The sequence below is a fragment of the Muntiacus reevesi genome, chromosome 3, assembly GCF_963930625.1.
Source record: "Muntiacus reevesi chromosome 3, mMunRee1.1, whole genome shotgun sequence".
Taxonomy (NCBI): domain Eukaryota; kingdom Metazoa; phylum Chordata; class Mammalia; order Artiodactyla; family Cervidae; genus Muntiacus; species Muntiacus reevesi.
Genome location: NC_089251.1, coordinates 59,092,979 through 59,108,799, shown reverse-complemented (window position 1 = coordinate 59,108,799; position 15,821 = coordinate 59,092,979). Strand labels below are relative to the sequence as shown.

The window sequence follows — 15,821 nt, the reverse complement described above, 5'->3', positions numbered from 1 at the left end:
ACAGGAGCCAGGGCTGGTGGTGAGAAAACAAATCTGAGGACATGGAAACAGAGGGGCATAATAATAGGCCACAGGACAGTTTCCCAAAGGTCAGTTACATAATCAGACAGACTAAGAAAGATATTACATTTACAATCTATGATTCCCAAAACTGGCTTAAAAGGCTATCTAATCTCAGGCCTTTTTATATATATATTTATTTACTTGGCTGGTCCAGATCTTAATTGTGGCATGTGGAATCTAGTTCCCTGACCAGGAATTGAACCCAGGCCCCCTGCACTGGTAGCTCAGAATCTCAGCCACTGTACCACCATGGAAGTCACCTCAGGCTTTTCTTCAAACGAGGTCACTTCTGTTGTTTACTTGCTAAGTCAAGTCTACCTCTTGGCAACCCTACGGACTTTGCTCACCAGGCTCCTCAGTCCATGGGATTTCCCAGGAAGAACACTGGAATGGGTTGCCATTTCCTTTTCCAGGGGATCTTCAAGGATTGAACCTTCATCTCCTGCATTGGCAGGCAGGTTCTTTACCACTGAGCCACCAGGGAAGCCACTCAAACAAGGTCAGAACCTCCTAAACACTCATTTTCATACTTAGCTGTCTTTCAAAGCAGTTTTAACTCTAACACAACATATTTCTTGGGCCTCCCTCATAGCTCAGTTGGTAAACAATCCACCTGCAATGCAGGAGACCCTGGCCCAATTCCTGGGTCAGGAAGATCCGCTGGAGAAGGGACAGGCTACCCACTCCAGTATTCCTGAGTTTCCCTTCTGGCTCAGCTGGTAAAGAATCTGCCCACATGAGGGAGGTATGGGTTTGATACCTGGGTTGCGAAGATCCCCTGGAGAAGGGAAAGGCTACCTACCCACTCCAGCATTCTGGCTTGGAGAATTCCATGGCCCGTATAGTCCATGGGGTTGCAAAGAGTAGGACACAACTGAGTGACTTTCACTTTCTTTCAACATATTTCTTACTTCTTTCTCCAACTAAGATAGAAAAGAGCCAATCAATGCCCTCTGTAATGCTAAAAGATGAAATCATATGCCAAATGCACTGAATCTGAGACCTCTGCCCCTATCGTGCATTAGAGCATCCATTGCCCATCACCTGCCAGAGACACATCACCTAACGTGACAACATCACTAAGCATCTTCCATGCCCATAGTGTAGACAGGGTCCCCCAGGAGCCCAGGACACAGGCTGAGCTGAAAGTGAAACCACGCACCTCAGACTGGGACTCAAACACACTGAGCTGGGAGGCCAGCCCAACCTAAACCCTGACTGGGGCTTGAACCTGCAGCCTTTTAACTGGGATCACACACCTCATTTTGACACTTAATGAAGCTCAGGCTCTGGATGTCTCATCACAGAGAGAATTCAGTGAGAGACAAAGTCTAGGTAACAAGAGGATTCATTTAGAAACACACTCCACAGATGGAGTGCAGACCACCTCAGAAGGTGAGAATGGCCCCAAAATATGGCATGGTTGGTTTTCATGGGCTGGGTAGTTCCATAGGCTAATGAGTGGGAGGATTATTTCAACTATTTTGGGGAAGGATCGGGGATTTCCAGGGATTGGGCTACTGCCCCCTTTTGGTCTTTGGTGGTCATTCTGAAAACTGTCATGGTGCCTGGGTGTGTCAGTTAGCCTGCTCAGGTGTTACAATGAGCGTACACTGAGGCTCAAGGTCTAGTGGAAGTCAACTCATCTGCCATCTTGGATCCTTTTGGTTCTAATCAGTTTATGTCGCCTCCTTGAGCTATGTCATTCTTTCACAGGTTGCACCCTGCCCCCTCCCCATTTTAGGAGGAGGACAGAGGTCAATCTAGTCACAAACAGCCCTGAGTAGAGACAGATGGGGCTGGAGAGCTCAGGGTTCCAGCCCAGCACAGGCCTTCAGAAGCTCTGACTTCTCCTCGGGGGCTATGTGGAGCTCTGTTCATCCCTTCTTGTGACCCCGGGGGTCAGGCCCATCAGGATAAGAGCTGGGCCATTGGCAATGCTGTCACCCATGCATCCTCCTGGGAAGGAGGTCAGGAGTCAGTGAGGGGAGGTCACAGTCATTGACGGGATGGATGGGAAAGGCTTCACCAAGGAGGCCACATCTGAGAAAGACCCTAGGGGTGGTGGAGTGGGCCCTGGGGTCACCTTGGACTGAGTGACAGCTGGTGAGAGGTTCTGGGTTGGGGGCCTGGCTGGCGAGCTGGAGGAACAGCAGGGATGCAAACATGGCCAGAGTGGCGTGGACAGGGCTGGACAGAGGATGGGGGGGGGGTCCCCTGTTGCTGTGAAGACCAGGGCTGTTCTTGGGTCAGGGGATACCCACAGGGCCTCTGAGCTTGAGGACAGGGTGGGACTCTGGCTTTACGGAGACCAATCTAGCTGAGGTTTGCACAGCTGAGTGGGGAGGGGGCGGGGAGCTAGGAGGAATGTGGAGGGTGGGGGTGGTTAGAAGACAGATTCCACAGTCCAGACGCTGGTGATTGGACCTCATCACGATTTGGCATTTATTCACTGGGGGCAGAGGTGAGCCATGCCCAGGAAGGGCACTGAGGCATTGCCCACCACACCTCTTCAAGGACCATCTGGTGTGAGCCCGAGGTGCAGGGGCAGGGCAGGTGGGGACCAGGCTCCATCTCTCTACTGGATCCCCAACACCTGGAAGGGGCCCTGGTAGGAAGGTCTGGAGAACAAATGACCACTGAATAATGGCTCTCAAGGCTGATGTAGTGTCAAACCATTTATAAATGCTTGTCTGTTTGTGTCATTGCTGACCAAATCATAGTCACAACCTAAAAGATGAGTTACATTTTATTCTGTGGGAAGTTTTAGGACTTCAAGCCAAGGGGACAGCATCTCAAGTGACCCTGAGAGAACTGCTCTGAGGAAGTGAGGGGAGGAGCCAGCTCATATTTTTTGCAACAAAGGGAAGGTAGTCTGAACATCAGAAGACGATTGTTAATTAAAGAAAAACAGATGTCCCAAGTTAAAGAATTCAGCAATTTTCTGTGTATGGGAAGATGCAAGAGTCTGGGTTCAATGAAATCATTCCTTTGACATCACCTCTGCTCTCTGGGGCCAGTATCCTGTGTTTTCCTCTCTCTTTTTTTCAAAGTCTTTATTGAATTTGTTACAATATTGTGTCTGTTTTATGTTTATGTTTTGGTTTTTTGGCTGCTAGGCACCTGGGATCTTAGCTCCCTGACCAGAGATGGAACCCGCCCCATCCCCTCCCCTCTTGGAAGGTGAAGTCCTAACCACTGGGCCACCAGGGAAGTCCCTATCCTGTGTGTTCACTTCCTGAGCGTCCTCAGGGCTCTCCATGGGGAGCGGCTGCAGTCTGACGGCTGATGGGACGGCAGGTGTTCTTTCCTTCCTGAGTTCCCTCAGGGCTCACCAGCTCACCATCTGTGATGGCTGCAACACTGATGACCGTGACGTCCTTGTTTACTGACATGGCAGGAGACATTCCATTTCTCACCAAGGTGCACACATGCGCACACGTGCACAGACACACACACAGCTCACAAGCACGTGCAGAAGGGGATTCCAGATCCTGCAGCAAGCGCTTCACAGGATGAGCTCCACTCCACAGACGCAGCACTTGAGGGTGGAGGGTGACAGGCTAGGTTAAAAGCAAAGTGATTTTAAATGTCAAGAGTAGGATTCCTCCTCAGAGGTCAGCACCACCACACCCTCTCACAATCCGGAGGTGAAGTCTAACTGAATACAAACCAACACTCTGCTGCAAAATAAAAGAAATGGTTGGGAAGTTATTAACAGTCAATCATAAGGCAAAACGTTTTATTTTCTTATTTCCTGTGGAACAAAAGCTAATACTGATCACAGCCAATTACAATCAACTCACATTTACAGACTGAGAAACCAGAAGGCGCTTCTTTGACTGTGTGCATGAGCCCCCAGGGACCACACACTGGTTATCTCAGACACCTGGAAGCTGCCGGGGACACTCTTTAGAAACTCTCAGGACCAATGTCCACATTGTCCACGAGGGCGTCCATCATGGCCGCGAAGGCGGGATCACCACAGGGTCTCCACCTGCACAGACTTTGAGCTGAGGCCAGTCTGGGTGTGGAGGCCAAACCACACCGGATAGCTTCCACAGGAGACCAGGCTCAGCCTCCCCGAAGGCGGGACCCAAGCACCGCATCAGGCAGCTGGCAGGGCGGCTGGCGTGCCATTTTCCTACCATTAAATGTATTCCTAACAGTCTCCTCACAGCTGATGTCAAAGGGTGTTTGCCTCAATTACCTGCTGCAAACTAAGCCCGTTTGTCACATTTTAAAGAAAAAGAGAAATGCCAGAACAGAGGCGGTGAGGACTGTGAAAAGCCAGTGGGCTCTGCTGGGCTGTTAGCAGGGAGCCCACAATCCCAGGACAGGAAGGGCAATCACTGCATCTGGATTACCTGCCCTGCTGGGAGGGGTCAAGAATGCTGCAGTGAGATGTCCTCCTGCTCCGGCAAGTTTCTGAGGTGTCTAACGGCCCGAGGTTACTCCTCTCTGCTGGCAAGTGTTAACAGAATAGTAAGATCTTGTATTTTACATCTCTATTTCACTAAACATTCAGCCCTTTGTTCTGTATGGATCATTAAGAAATCATGTTTACTGACAGAAATAAACCAGTTCTTTTTCAGACACACACAAAGTTGGTGTCCTGGACACTGGCAATCTCATGAAGCATTTTACACTTCAAACTTGGAAACTTTAACTTACAGAAACTACCTACTCCCTGATTTTGATGAAAGAGGATAATACATATGAAACCGACAGGGTTAATTTGTATATTCCAGGTGGATAGTGTCAGAATTGAATTAAACAGCAGGGCAAACTTAGTACAAATAAGGCTGTGTTTCACGTCACATTCTCTTCTCATTTAGAATTACTTTCTTGGGTTTGATTTACAGAAGTGGAAATTCTGAATTACAAGTTATCAATCATTTCAGACTTGATATATACTGCCAAATTGTTTTCCTAACAAATTTGACCAATATATCTTCACACCTGGGATATAAGGTAACTATGTTACAAACTTTACCAGTGATATAAGGTACCCATGTTTTAACAAGATCTGCTAACACTGTAAAACTGATAGTATCTATTTTAATATGCATCTCTTTGATGAATCACTAATCATGCTGCAACATGGTTTGTACTTTTGTACATTAATTTTATTTCCCTGTTTCTATTTTGTTACATTCTCTCTGTCCATGTTCTTTCCCCTACACACATATTAGGTGCTCATATTCTGATCAATTCATAGTACTAATGCTTTCTATCTTGTTTTGTTGCAAATGTTTTTCCCAATCTGTCTTTTGTTTTTAATTTTCAGAAATTTATTCTCCTTCCAATAAACCTTTCCTTTTGGTTCTTAAAACTTCTGAATTTAAAAAGTACTTCTCATTCTAGGAATCTGAGAAACATTCCTATTACCTTTTCAAGTTTATCTGGCTGGATTTTATATGTAACTATTAAATATTATCCATCTGGAATTTCTGCTGATGTAAAATGAGACTCTAAGGCAATAAATGGGCTTTTCCCTCTAACTGCTAACAAAGGATCTCACAGTTTTATGGCACTTAAAGGAATAAGTTTCCTCTTTTCCCCTGAAAACCAGGTTACCCCAGACTCTGTCTGATGAGCCGTGATGGGTATACACAGATAACATGGCTCCCCCCACCCCCACTTTCCTCCCTTCAGGAAGCAGCTCTCTGCTGTTCTTGCCCCTTTATTCCTCCAAAGAAAGAAACATCAGGACAATTCTACCAATTTCACCAAAAGACTCCACCTGGAATTCTGATTAACGGTATTGAAATTAAATATTAATGCGGAAACTGAAGAAGTTCACAGGAAAAACTGTTAACGTTTCACCGGGAAAATTTCACCCCTACCCATGGAAGCCTCACTGGTGCGGAGTGGCACCTCATCAGGTTGGAGAACTGTTCCCGTGCTAACCCCAGGAAGGGACGGAATACTGAAACACCACACTGAGTTACTGAAATCACATGGAGTTAAAATAAGCCTTCAAATTGATTTTAATGCCGACTGAAGCCATCTTTATTAGCATTTACTCAGGAGTGACTTTAAGGCTACATTTAAAGAGCTCTGTTTCACTAAGCCAAAAAGAATACACACAAAATAAAACATGACACCATCATTTATTCATTTGACAAGTACTTCCTGAGTGCTTCCGGAGAGCTCCGCACTGTCCAGGGGCGTGGCATACACAGGACTCCCTACAGCACCGGCAGCTTTTGTGGACAATGCTGCATTGTTAGAATGTAAGCTCTTTATCAAAATGCATCTAACAGACCCAACCTCAGACTTTGACTTTCATCCCCTCATTTGTTCAGCTAATCTCCAGGAATGCTTCCTCCTGGGAAGCTCAATTAGCCTGACTGTGCAGAAGAAAACTTAACTGCTAAAAAGTTCCCAAGCCTCTGTCCCTGGAGCTCCATCACCCACTTAATCTGCATCTGCCGAAGCCCCACATTCCAGAAACTGTCACCACAACTTCCTTCATAGAAAGCGTCTCAGTGACCTAACACATCATCAGAAAGAGATGTGGGAGTGTGTTAAAAGTCAAAAGGGCTCAAGATGGGAAAACGCTTCTTTTTAAGTCTGGTCTCACGGTCTCCAGATGACCTTTGTGGGAAAACTGAGACCTCTGAAATTTTGAGGAATCGCTGGAACTTTTTAGTCTTTTGTCAAATTCAATGGACAGCTATGTAACACAGTTAAAGCATCACTTTCCACATTTCACTGCTGTCCTTTGTCGTCACCAGTAAACCGGGAGAGGGAAAAGCACCTGAGCAGGGCTGGGAGGCCCAGGTCTGAAGCAGAGAAGCAGAAGTCTTGTAGCCCGTGTACAGGTACCCATGCTATACACTCTGTTAACAGCATCCAGAAACTGCCTCCAGCAGACATCTGCAGATGCCTTGAGCTTTGGGCAGATCTGGCAAATACCCAAAGACAAAAAGTGCTTTCATTTCCTGGTGTGAGTAGGCCAGCATTGAAAAAAAAAAAGGACATTAAGTCCAGAACCAGCATTAAATTATTTCAGACAGTAGCCTGGCACCCAGTTCAAAGTTACATCACTGCAATTCTGGTCTGGCCTATGAGACAGATAACCTAGTGTCCTATACACATATATTTTTTAAAGTTTTTATACTTTTTTCATCATTATCCTCAAACATGTAAGTATAGTCAATTGCCCGAAATGGGCTAAGTGCTAACAGAACCTTCCAGATTCTAGTCGGGGCTGAAGCTCTTCTTTTCTTAGACTCATTTTTGAAAACAGAGAACCAGTCTCAGCTATGTTTACAAAGAATCCACGGCTGTTACAAAAACATCACTGCCCACACTGGGAAAACAGAGTCTGCTGGTGTGCTGGGTGAGTCACCCCAGCTCAAGATTCTAATGAAGACCCCACTCGGTCCCCTCCCACACGTCCCACTGTGACAAGCCCACGCTGCAGGCCGAAGAGACAGCAGTTCCGGCAGCAGAGCGTCAGCACCCGAGGGAAGCGGTGTATCCCAGTGTGGGCCCCAACCAAACGGAGATGTTCCAGACACCACTTTCCCACACACTCTCTGAATGAGAAAAATTATAAAGTAGTGAGTGAATATTTACTATGTTCTAAAATTTTCAATTAGAATATCGGATAGAGGCATTCAACTCAAGCCTGAGGAATCGGGCTCGGGTTTTAACCTAAATTCAAACCTCCGAAGAATAAACGCAAGCTGGAAGGAAACCGTAAGTCAGAGGCCTGAGGTCCCTTCTGTAATCCCATGCTTATTAGCAGGCTCATCTTCATCTATTTCTGCATCTGCCTCCAGGACCCAAGGCTGAGAACTGCTTTTCATGAGGGCGTCAAGGCATGGGGCGGGTGGAGGGCCGTGGCACCGATCTCTCACCACCGTGTTTCAAAGATGTGAGGAACATCTGCGGGGTCATCACATCCTGCCCCGCTGTCCTCCGAGGGTGACAGGAGGGTGCTGGCACCTCCCCGAGGGTCAGCACCTGGGCCTGGCCTGGCGGGGCTCGGGGCTCACGTCGGGCCTGGTCCCCACCGTGTCACTGCGGAACAGGGGAGTGAGGCTCACACGTGACGTGGACAACATGCTCCTCCGAGCTCAGGTCTCCCACTCAGCAGGAGGCAAAGGGGCCAGGTGCTCAAGATGAAACACACACCCCGAATTCAAGTGAAGAAGGTGACCTGACACATCCTCCAGCTGGGCCACGAGTGTAAGGTCTACAACCTCCATGTTCAGAAGGAAGGACCGTCTGGCAGTGAGACAATGCAGCCCCTCGTGACCACCACACTCAGGGCACGACTGCCTACCACACAAAGAGGACACCCTGACACCGAGAAGCGGGAGCCTCGGCCTCATCTGAACGGGAGGGGACACCGGAGTAGGGGATGCGGGAAGGGGACGAGGCTGGGCACCAACCTCGGCTCATCTCACCCCAACCCTGTGAGGCGGTGGCTTGCCAATCTCCTGCTCTGTCTCCATCTGTAAAGTGGGCATAAAAGCCCTGCCTCAAAGTGCAGCCATCTAAGATTTGTGAAATAGATGTTCAACACCTTAAAGTACTTGTGTAACCACAAGTTACTAATAAAAGGTGGTTATTAGCAAGAAAGTTTCCAAAAGGGCGGCCCAGTCATGAAGAAATAATCTAACAGGGAGGGCTGAGCATCTCTGAATCTCTCCCCAGAGGTCCCTGGACGCCAGGTCTCTGCTACTGGGACGTCACACACTGCAGGGTTCAGCTAAAACGTGCGCAGGCCAGCTCCCCTCACCCAAAGTCTTATGACTTTATTGAAAGCTTGTCACAGACATCCAGCAGAGCCGGCTGTGGACTCATCAATTCACAGATGACTGAAGAAAAGGAGAAACGAAGCCCATCTAAATCCAGTTCGTTCTTCCTGGGACGCCTAACAAATCCGATGAAGATGCTCCTTTACTTCTAGAGACTATGATTTGCCAGAAAAGACTAGATACAGAAACAAGTAATTATGAGGCTTCCCAGGTGGCACCAGTGGTAAAGAGCCTGCCTGCTGATGCAGGAGACATAACAGACACCAGTTCAGTCCCCGAGGCAGGAAGATCCCCTGGAGGAGGGCAGGGCAACCCACTCCAGTATTCTTGCCTGGAGAATCCCACAGACGGAGGAGCCTGGTGGGTGACTGTCCACAGGGTCACACAGAGTTGGACACGACTGAAGTGACTGAGTGTGCACCCACAAGTAAGTACAACCTAAAACACTGCATGGCAGTCACCCGAAGCAGGTCAAAGTGTTCTAGAAGGAAGGACATGAGCTCTGAGCCCTGAGGCTCCAGCACAACCTCAATCCATGTCTCAGGAACTCAGCATCCAACGGCCAAGCGGCCACTCTGCTCCAGTGGCCAAGAAGACACAGGAGAGGAAGGTTTTCCAGCCGTGTGAGCAGAGGCCCTGAGGTTGGGGTGTACAGGGTGCCTTCAGAGACCATGGGCTGGGGGGCTAATGACCAGCCAGAAGGGGACAAACAGCCTGAGTGCCAGGTGCAGGAGTCCAGACCTTATCTGACAGGCAATCAGGAGTCTTCTTAACATTCTGAAAAGAGAGGTGACGTGCCCAACGTGGTGCTCCAGGAAAACATGGAACTGACAAGAAGGACAACACACTGAAAGATTCTCGAGAGCTGGGGCCACGTCCCATCCCCCTTGAATCTCTGTGGCCGCACCCACCAGGCACCTAAGAACCCACTGCCGAGTCCTCCGTGTCGAGGAGGACAAGGACCCGCTAGTGGCCCAGACACCACCTACCGTGTCCACGTGTCCACATGCCTGCAGCCCACATCCTCTGGGCGGGCCTATGTGGACAGCATAGCGCCCAGCCTCAGGAGCAAAAACACACACATGAAACACAACATGAGGACTACCACCCCTCCCCATGAGAAGTAACCTACAATCTGTCTAAGCAACTGCTCAGACTCGTCCCCGAACGGATGCGCCAGAAGAGGAGCCCCCCAACAGGAAGGACTGTCAGGGTGGCCCTGAGAGAACAGCGTGTGGGGTGGGAGGAGACCCTGGCCTCCGGGAGGAAGCACCATGATCACTGGTACATGGGTCTCAGAACAGCAAGTCTCCAAGGATGCACTTCACAAATGGAATCGACTTGAAAGAGACTGACATCCGGGACTCTGTGACACAACAGCTTTGTGGTGACATAGAATAATCCATCCAGAAATATCCAGTTATCCTGTTCATGTGGCTCGGATACATCAAAGTCTCACCTGGGTGGGGTATCCCAGAGCCATGACCGCAGGTATAGCCGGGAAATTTGAGTGAGACCCAGGGACTGCCTGGCTGTTGACGCTGTGACTGGGATCACGTACCACAGCTTTGCAAAACTCTATCAATGGGGAAACGGGGTAAAGAATACACTGGTTCTTTCTGTATTATTTCTTGCTCCTGCGTAGGACCTTACCTGACCTCAGGGAAGTTAGTTCAGTCCAGTGTGCCCACTCCAAGCTCCCCTAAGGGCATTCACGCTTGCCCCCCACCCTCTGCTTCCTCCCTCAGGACACACTGCACAGCCCACTGTGTTTGCAGCCTCCCAACCCGCACGACAAAAGTCACTGTGGACTCGCCAAGGCAAATAAGTTCCGACATGAAAAAGATGCAGAGAAATGAACCCCCTCCCATGAGCTCCTGTGTGGAAACATCTGACGAAACAAGAGAGGACGGGACATCTCACGAGGCATAAGGCTGCTGGAGGGTCCACGGAATGTGGCAATGGGCACCCCAGCTCATGTTTCTCAACTAACCTAAAGCTTTAGGAAAACAACCTGGCCACGGGCCAGCGTGTAATGTAGAGGACACTCCTGTGGGTGGGAAACCACAGCTTAAAGCACAATTAGGAGAAATGTAAAATCGACGAATGGTTTGAGATGCTTCTCCTTCTATTTAAGTGCAGCCCTAGCTGAGAACATGACCTACACTGAGGTTTACTTAAACGATCATCTGAGGAACAGACACAGGATTACTGAAAACAGAGGCTTCCGGGGGAAAGCTCTGAGCTTCCATCATTGGCCTGGATTCGCCTCCCCCAACCTGTAGCCCCTGGGGCCTCAGGGGGTCAGGAAGATACTCCCCGCTTCCGGGAGGAAAGGGAAAGCCACCCATGTTCAACGGGAGAAAGAGTGTCCAGGAACAGGTTCAAGGGCGCCCCAAATTAAAGAGGGGTGAGGACCGTGGTCCTCACATCCTAAGCCTGAAGGGCACACGACATCCAGACAGAGCCATCTTCCCTACTGCCAACTTCTCACCAGTTAAACTAAGAGCATGGTTTCCTCCCACACAAACAGGCACGGGGCAGTGAAGATCTAGAAGAAACCCCACCTGGGCATCACCCCTCGTCATGACACGCTGGCACTGTGCCCCAGAAAAACCCTGCAATGCAAAAGCTGCTTTTCCCACAGTGGTTCTTCAAGTGCCACTAAAACTCCTCCCAAACAGAAAGCACTCACTACAGCAAGCACTCGACACTCATTTCTTTTTTTTCTTGACACTCATTTCTAAGAGAACTCTTCGTAGATACTTCTTTTTAAATATTCCAAGAATCTCTACTTCCCTCCTGATTTCAAATGATGTTAACACTGGTTCTCAAAGGGTGGTGTGGAAACCTCGGAGGGGTCCCAAGGTCTTTTTAAGAAGCCTGGGGATCAAAATCATTTTCATAGTAATGCCAAGAAGCTCCCGCTTCCACTGCAGGGGTTTGATCCTTGGTTGGGGAATTAAGATCCTATGTGCCACATGAAGCAGCCATAAATAAATGAATACATAAAAAATTAATAAAATAAAAAAAATTGTTGTTCTTTAGTCGCTAAGTCATGTCCAACTCTTTTGGGACCCCCTGGACTGTAGTCCACCAAGCTCCTCTGTCTATGGGATTTCCCAGGTGAGAATACTGGAGTGGGTTATCGTTTCCTTCTCCAGGGGATCTTCATGGCTAAGAGATCAAACTCGTATCTCCTGAATTGCAGGAGGATTCTTTACTGCTGAGCCACCAAGGGAATTCCCCCGCCACCGCCCCCCGCCAAATACAATGATCTCAATAAAAGTTTCAAATAAAAAACATACACCCATTCTCAAAGCAGCATTATTCACAATAACGAAAAGGTGGAAACAACCCAAGTGTCCGCTGGAAGATGAGTGAATAAACAAATAAATGGTATAAACATACAATGGAGTATTACTCAGTATTAAAAAGAAAGGAAATTCCGACACACAAGACAAAATGGATGAACACTGAGGATGATATGCTGTGTGAAACAAGCCAGTCACAAAACATCCTGTCACAAAGACAGGATGATTCCATTTACACGAGGTCCCTAGAATTGTCAAAATCAGAGACAGAAAATACAAGGAGGGTGATGAGGGACTGGAGGGAGAGGGGAATGGGAAGTTGTTTAATGTAGAGTTTCAGTTTTGCAAGAAAAAAGGGTTCTGGAGATAGACAGATGCTGGTGATGGTCACACAACACTACGAATGCACTTAGTACTAAAAAGAAAGAAAAAGTAAGGGACTGCTAAAGGAAAATTCAGGATAGCAATGTGATGGGATCAGAAGATAAGCAAGGCTCTTAAAAGGACCTGCTTAGGAACTTCCCTGGTGGTCCAGCGGTTAAAACCCCAATGCAGGGACAACACTGTCAATGCAGGGATGCAGGGGTGCAGGTTTGATCCCTGGTTGCGGAACTAAGATCCTACATGCTGTGTGGTGCAGCCAAAGAAAATAAAGGGAGATGGCTATACTCAAGTCATATTGTATCCATTGTATTGTCATTCTTCATACCTTACATATATGTTAAATTTTGTATCCATTTAATTTTCAATAAATTTTTCTAGAAACAAAAAATTGTCCTTAATAAAGCAGTACCAATTATTGATGTTATTAAATCTTGACCTCTGACCTTCTTTTCTGTTTCTTGTGATGAATGAAGCACTTGGGCCGCTCACCACAGTAGGACAATTGTCTGCAGGGCAAGCAAGAGGGTGACCCAGGGACCACTCAATCAGACGCTTTTTTTCATGGTCTACCGTTTTTACCAGAAAGAATAACAAACTATGGTTTTCAGGCTAGCATTTCGCAGACATTTCTTGAAACTAAACAAAGCAAGTCTGTTAATTTGAAGAAAACAATTGACAAGAGTTTCCTACCATAATAAAAATGAAGCTTTCAACTGAGAATGAGAATGTTGGAAAACTTCTTTCCACTGCCTGGAGCTTGAGAGACAGTTTCAAACCTAAAGATCTTCTAAAGAGAGGATGAGAAGTGATATTAACAAATGTTACATAGTGACACTGTATAAACAGATGTGTCAACATTTGGAAGATCTGCCTAACTCAGTGAATCAACACTTCCAAACGAGGAACATGCCTGTTACAATCAGGAGCAAGCCCCTTGAACTTCAGGGCCCGCGGAGAATTGGAGCGTCACCGCGAGTGAAAAGCTCCTGGTAAGGCTGAGGACTCCACAGCGAACTCATGTTTAAGAAACATTAAGTTACCCAGTTTTGGAGTAATAACAGAAAATACCGCAACTACGTGAAAAACTCCCTCTTCCAACCGCATCTCTGCGTCGGAGCGGGCTTCGGATTTCAAGCAAAACGGGCCGCAGCAGACTGAAGGCAGATCAGGCAGGGAAATGCACACATGTAGGAGATTTGCACAGTGTACAAGCAAGGCTCTCATCACAATGAGTTTTTTGTTAGGAAAACGCTATTTTCATGAAGCATGCGTTACACACGTTGAAATCACAGACTTATTTTACATTTAATGAATGAGTAAATATCCTTTAAGGTATGTTCCGTTTCTAAACAAGTAAATCTCTAGCCTTGAGCCGTCCCCGCCTTCACGGACACCTCCTGCGACCCGAGCAGGGCTAGGAGCGCCGGGCCGAGTCGCGGTCCACTTGGGCCCCGGGCTCTGCAGGCCTGTCCGCCCGCGCCGCAGGGAGGGGCCGCCCCGGCGGCAACACCGCCGACGTGGCTGTGGCTCCGGCTCCGGCCTTGAGCTCACCGCCCGCGCGATCTTACCTGTTGGTCATTCCTGACGCCACGCCCAGCATCTCCGCGGCCCCGCGAACCCGCACCGCGTCCCCGCGCCGCTCCAGTGGCTGCCGCCGAGCCGCCGCCGCTCCTCGCTGCGCGCCGGGGCAGGAAGGGGCGGGCCGGGGCCGCGAAGGCCACGCCCACCAAGAATCGGTCCCGCCCAGCCTGGCCCTGCCCCCGGAACCGCCCTCCCGGATGTCGGCCTCTGCCTTCATCTAGGCCCCGGCCCGGTCCGCCCCGCACCCGGAACTGGCGCACCTCCAGTCCGGCCCCCCGGGACCGCCCGCTCGAATCTCGACCGCGCCTCCAGGTAGGCCCCGCCCCGCCCCGCGCACCGAGGCCCCGCCCTGCCGGTGGAGGACACTGGCCTGGGGACCAGGGGTCCCTTGCAGCAAGCCGGTTCTGGATCCGGGGCCGGTTCACCCTCCCTCGTGCTCCGCCGTCCCCACACCCCAATCTGTGGGCCGCGGAGGTGGCCGGTGTCGATGCTGAGAGGTCATCTCCACTCTGATCAAGTCCTGGAGATGGGGTCACTCGTGGAGTCTCAGCAGCGCTGCGGACCCCATTCTAGGATGGTTCTCAGGAAAGGTTCCAGGGAACCCTCTTAGCTCAGCGGGTAAAGCTGCACCTTAAGGAGGAATGGGGTGGGGCAGAGCGGGCGTGCAGCAGTGGTACAGAAATGGCCACAGCAGTTGTACCAGGAGGGTCAATGCAGTTTTGCTTTTAAGAACTGAGAAAGTTTGTTTAATCAGGACATTAAATAATCACAGTCTCTACCTACAACACATCTGTTAAGGAAAAAAAAAAAAAAAGAATAGTCAATAAGCACATGAAAATATGCTCAACATCACTAGTGATTAGAGAAATGCAAATCAGAACCACCTTATTGTCCAGGAGGAAAGAAGTGAAAGCATTAGTCGCTCAGTGGTGTCCAACTCTGCAAACCCATTAACTGTAATCCACCAGGGTCCTCTGTCCATGGGATTCTCCAGGTAAGAATACTGGAGGGGGTTGCCATTCCCTTCTCCAGGGGATCTTCCCCACCCAGGGATCAAACTCAGGTCTGCATTGCAAGTGGATTCTTTACTGAGCCATCAGGGAAACTTGTCCAGGGCGATGCTGCTGTCAACACGTGTTGACCAAGATGTTTTGGTGGAGAAACTGAGGTCCCCCTGCACTTTTGGTGGGAGTGTAAGTTGCTGCAGCCACTGTGGCAAAGGGTATGAAAGCTTAAGAAAACTAGAAATGGAACTACTATATGATCCAGCAGTCCCATTCCTGAGTATATATCCAAAAAAACTGAAAGCAGACATCTGAAGAGAGTTGGAAAAATATTTGTACACCCATGTTCATTCCCAACACTGTTCACAATAGCCAAATGTGGAGACAGGTCCACGGATGGAGAAATGGGTAAACAAAATAGTCTCCATCCACAGAATGGAATATCATGCAGCCTTAAAAAGCAAGATAATTCTGATGTATGCTGCAACACAGATGAACCTTGAGGACACTATGCTGAGTGAAATAAGTCAGACGAAAAAGGACAAATACTGGGTCCCCAGAGGTGTCAAACTCAGACAGAAAGTAGATGGTGGGGGTCAGGGGCTGGGGGGAGGGGAAGTCAGGAGCTCTAATTGACAGATACACTTTTAGTTTTGTGAGATGAAAAAGCCCTGGAGGTTGTTCAACAATGTGAA

The 15,821-nt window shown here is 48.7% G+C and overlaps 1 protein-coding gene across 1 annotated transcript in view; it reads right to left on the bottom strand.

Moving 5' to 3' along the window:
- Positions 1–14,263, bottom strand: part of LIMS1 (LIM zinc finger domain containing 1) — an 81,356-nt gene extending 67,093 nt beyond the window's left edge. Inside the window, exon 1 of the mRNA XM_065929203.1 lies at positions 14,110–14,263. Coding sequence (XP_065785275.1) covers positions 14,110–14,141 — 32 coding nt within the window. The 5' untranslated portion in view covers positions 14,142–14,263. The remainder of the gene's footprint in view (positions 1–14,109) is intronic.
- Between the last annotated feature and the right edge of the window lie 1,558 nt (positions 14,264–15,821).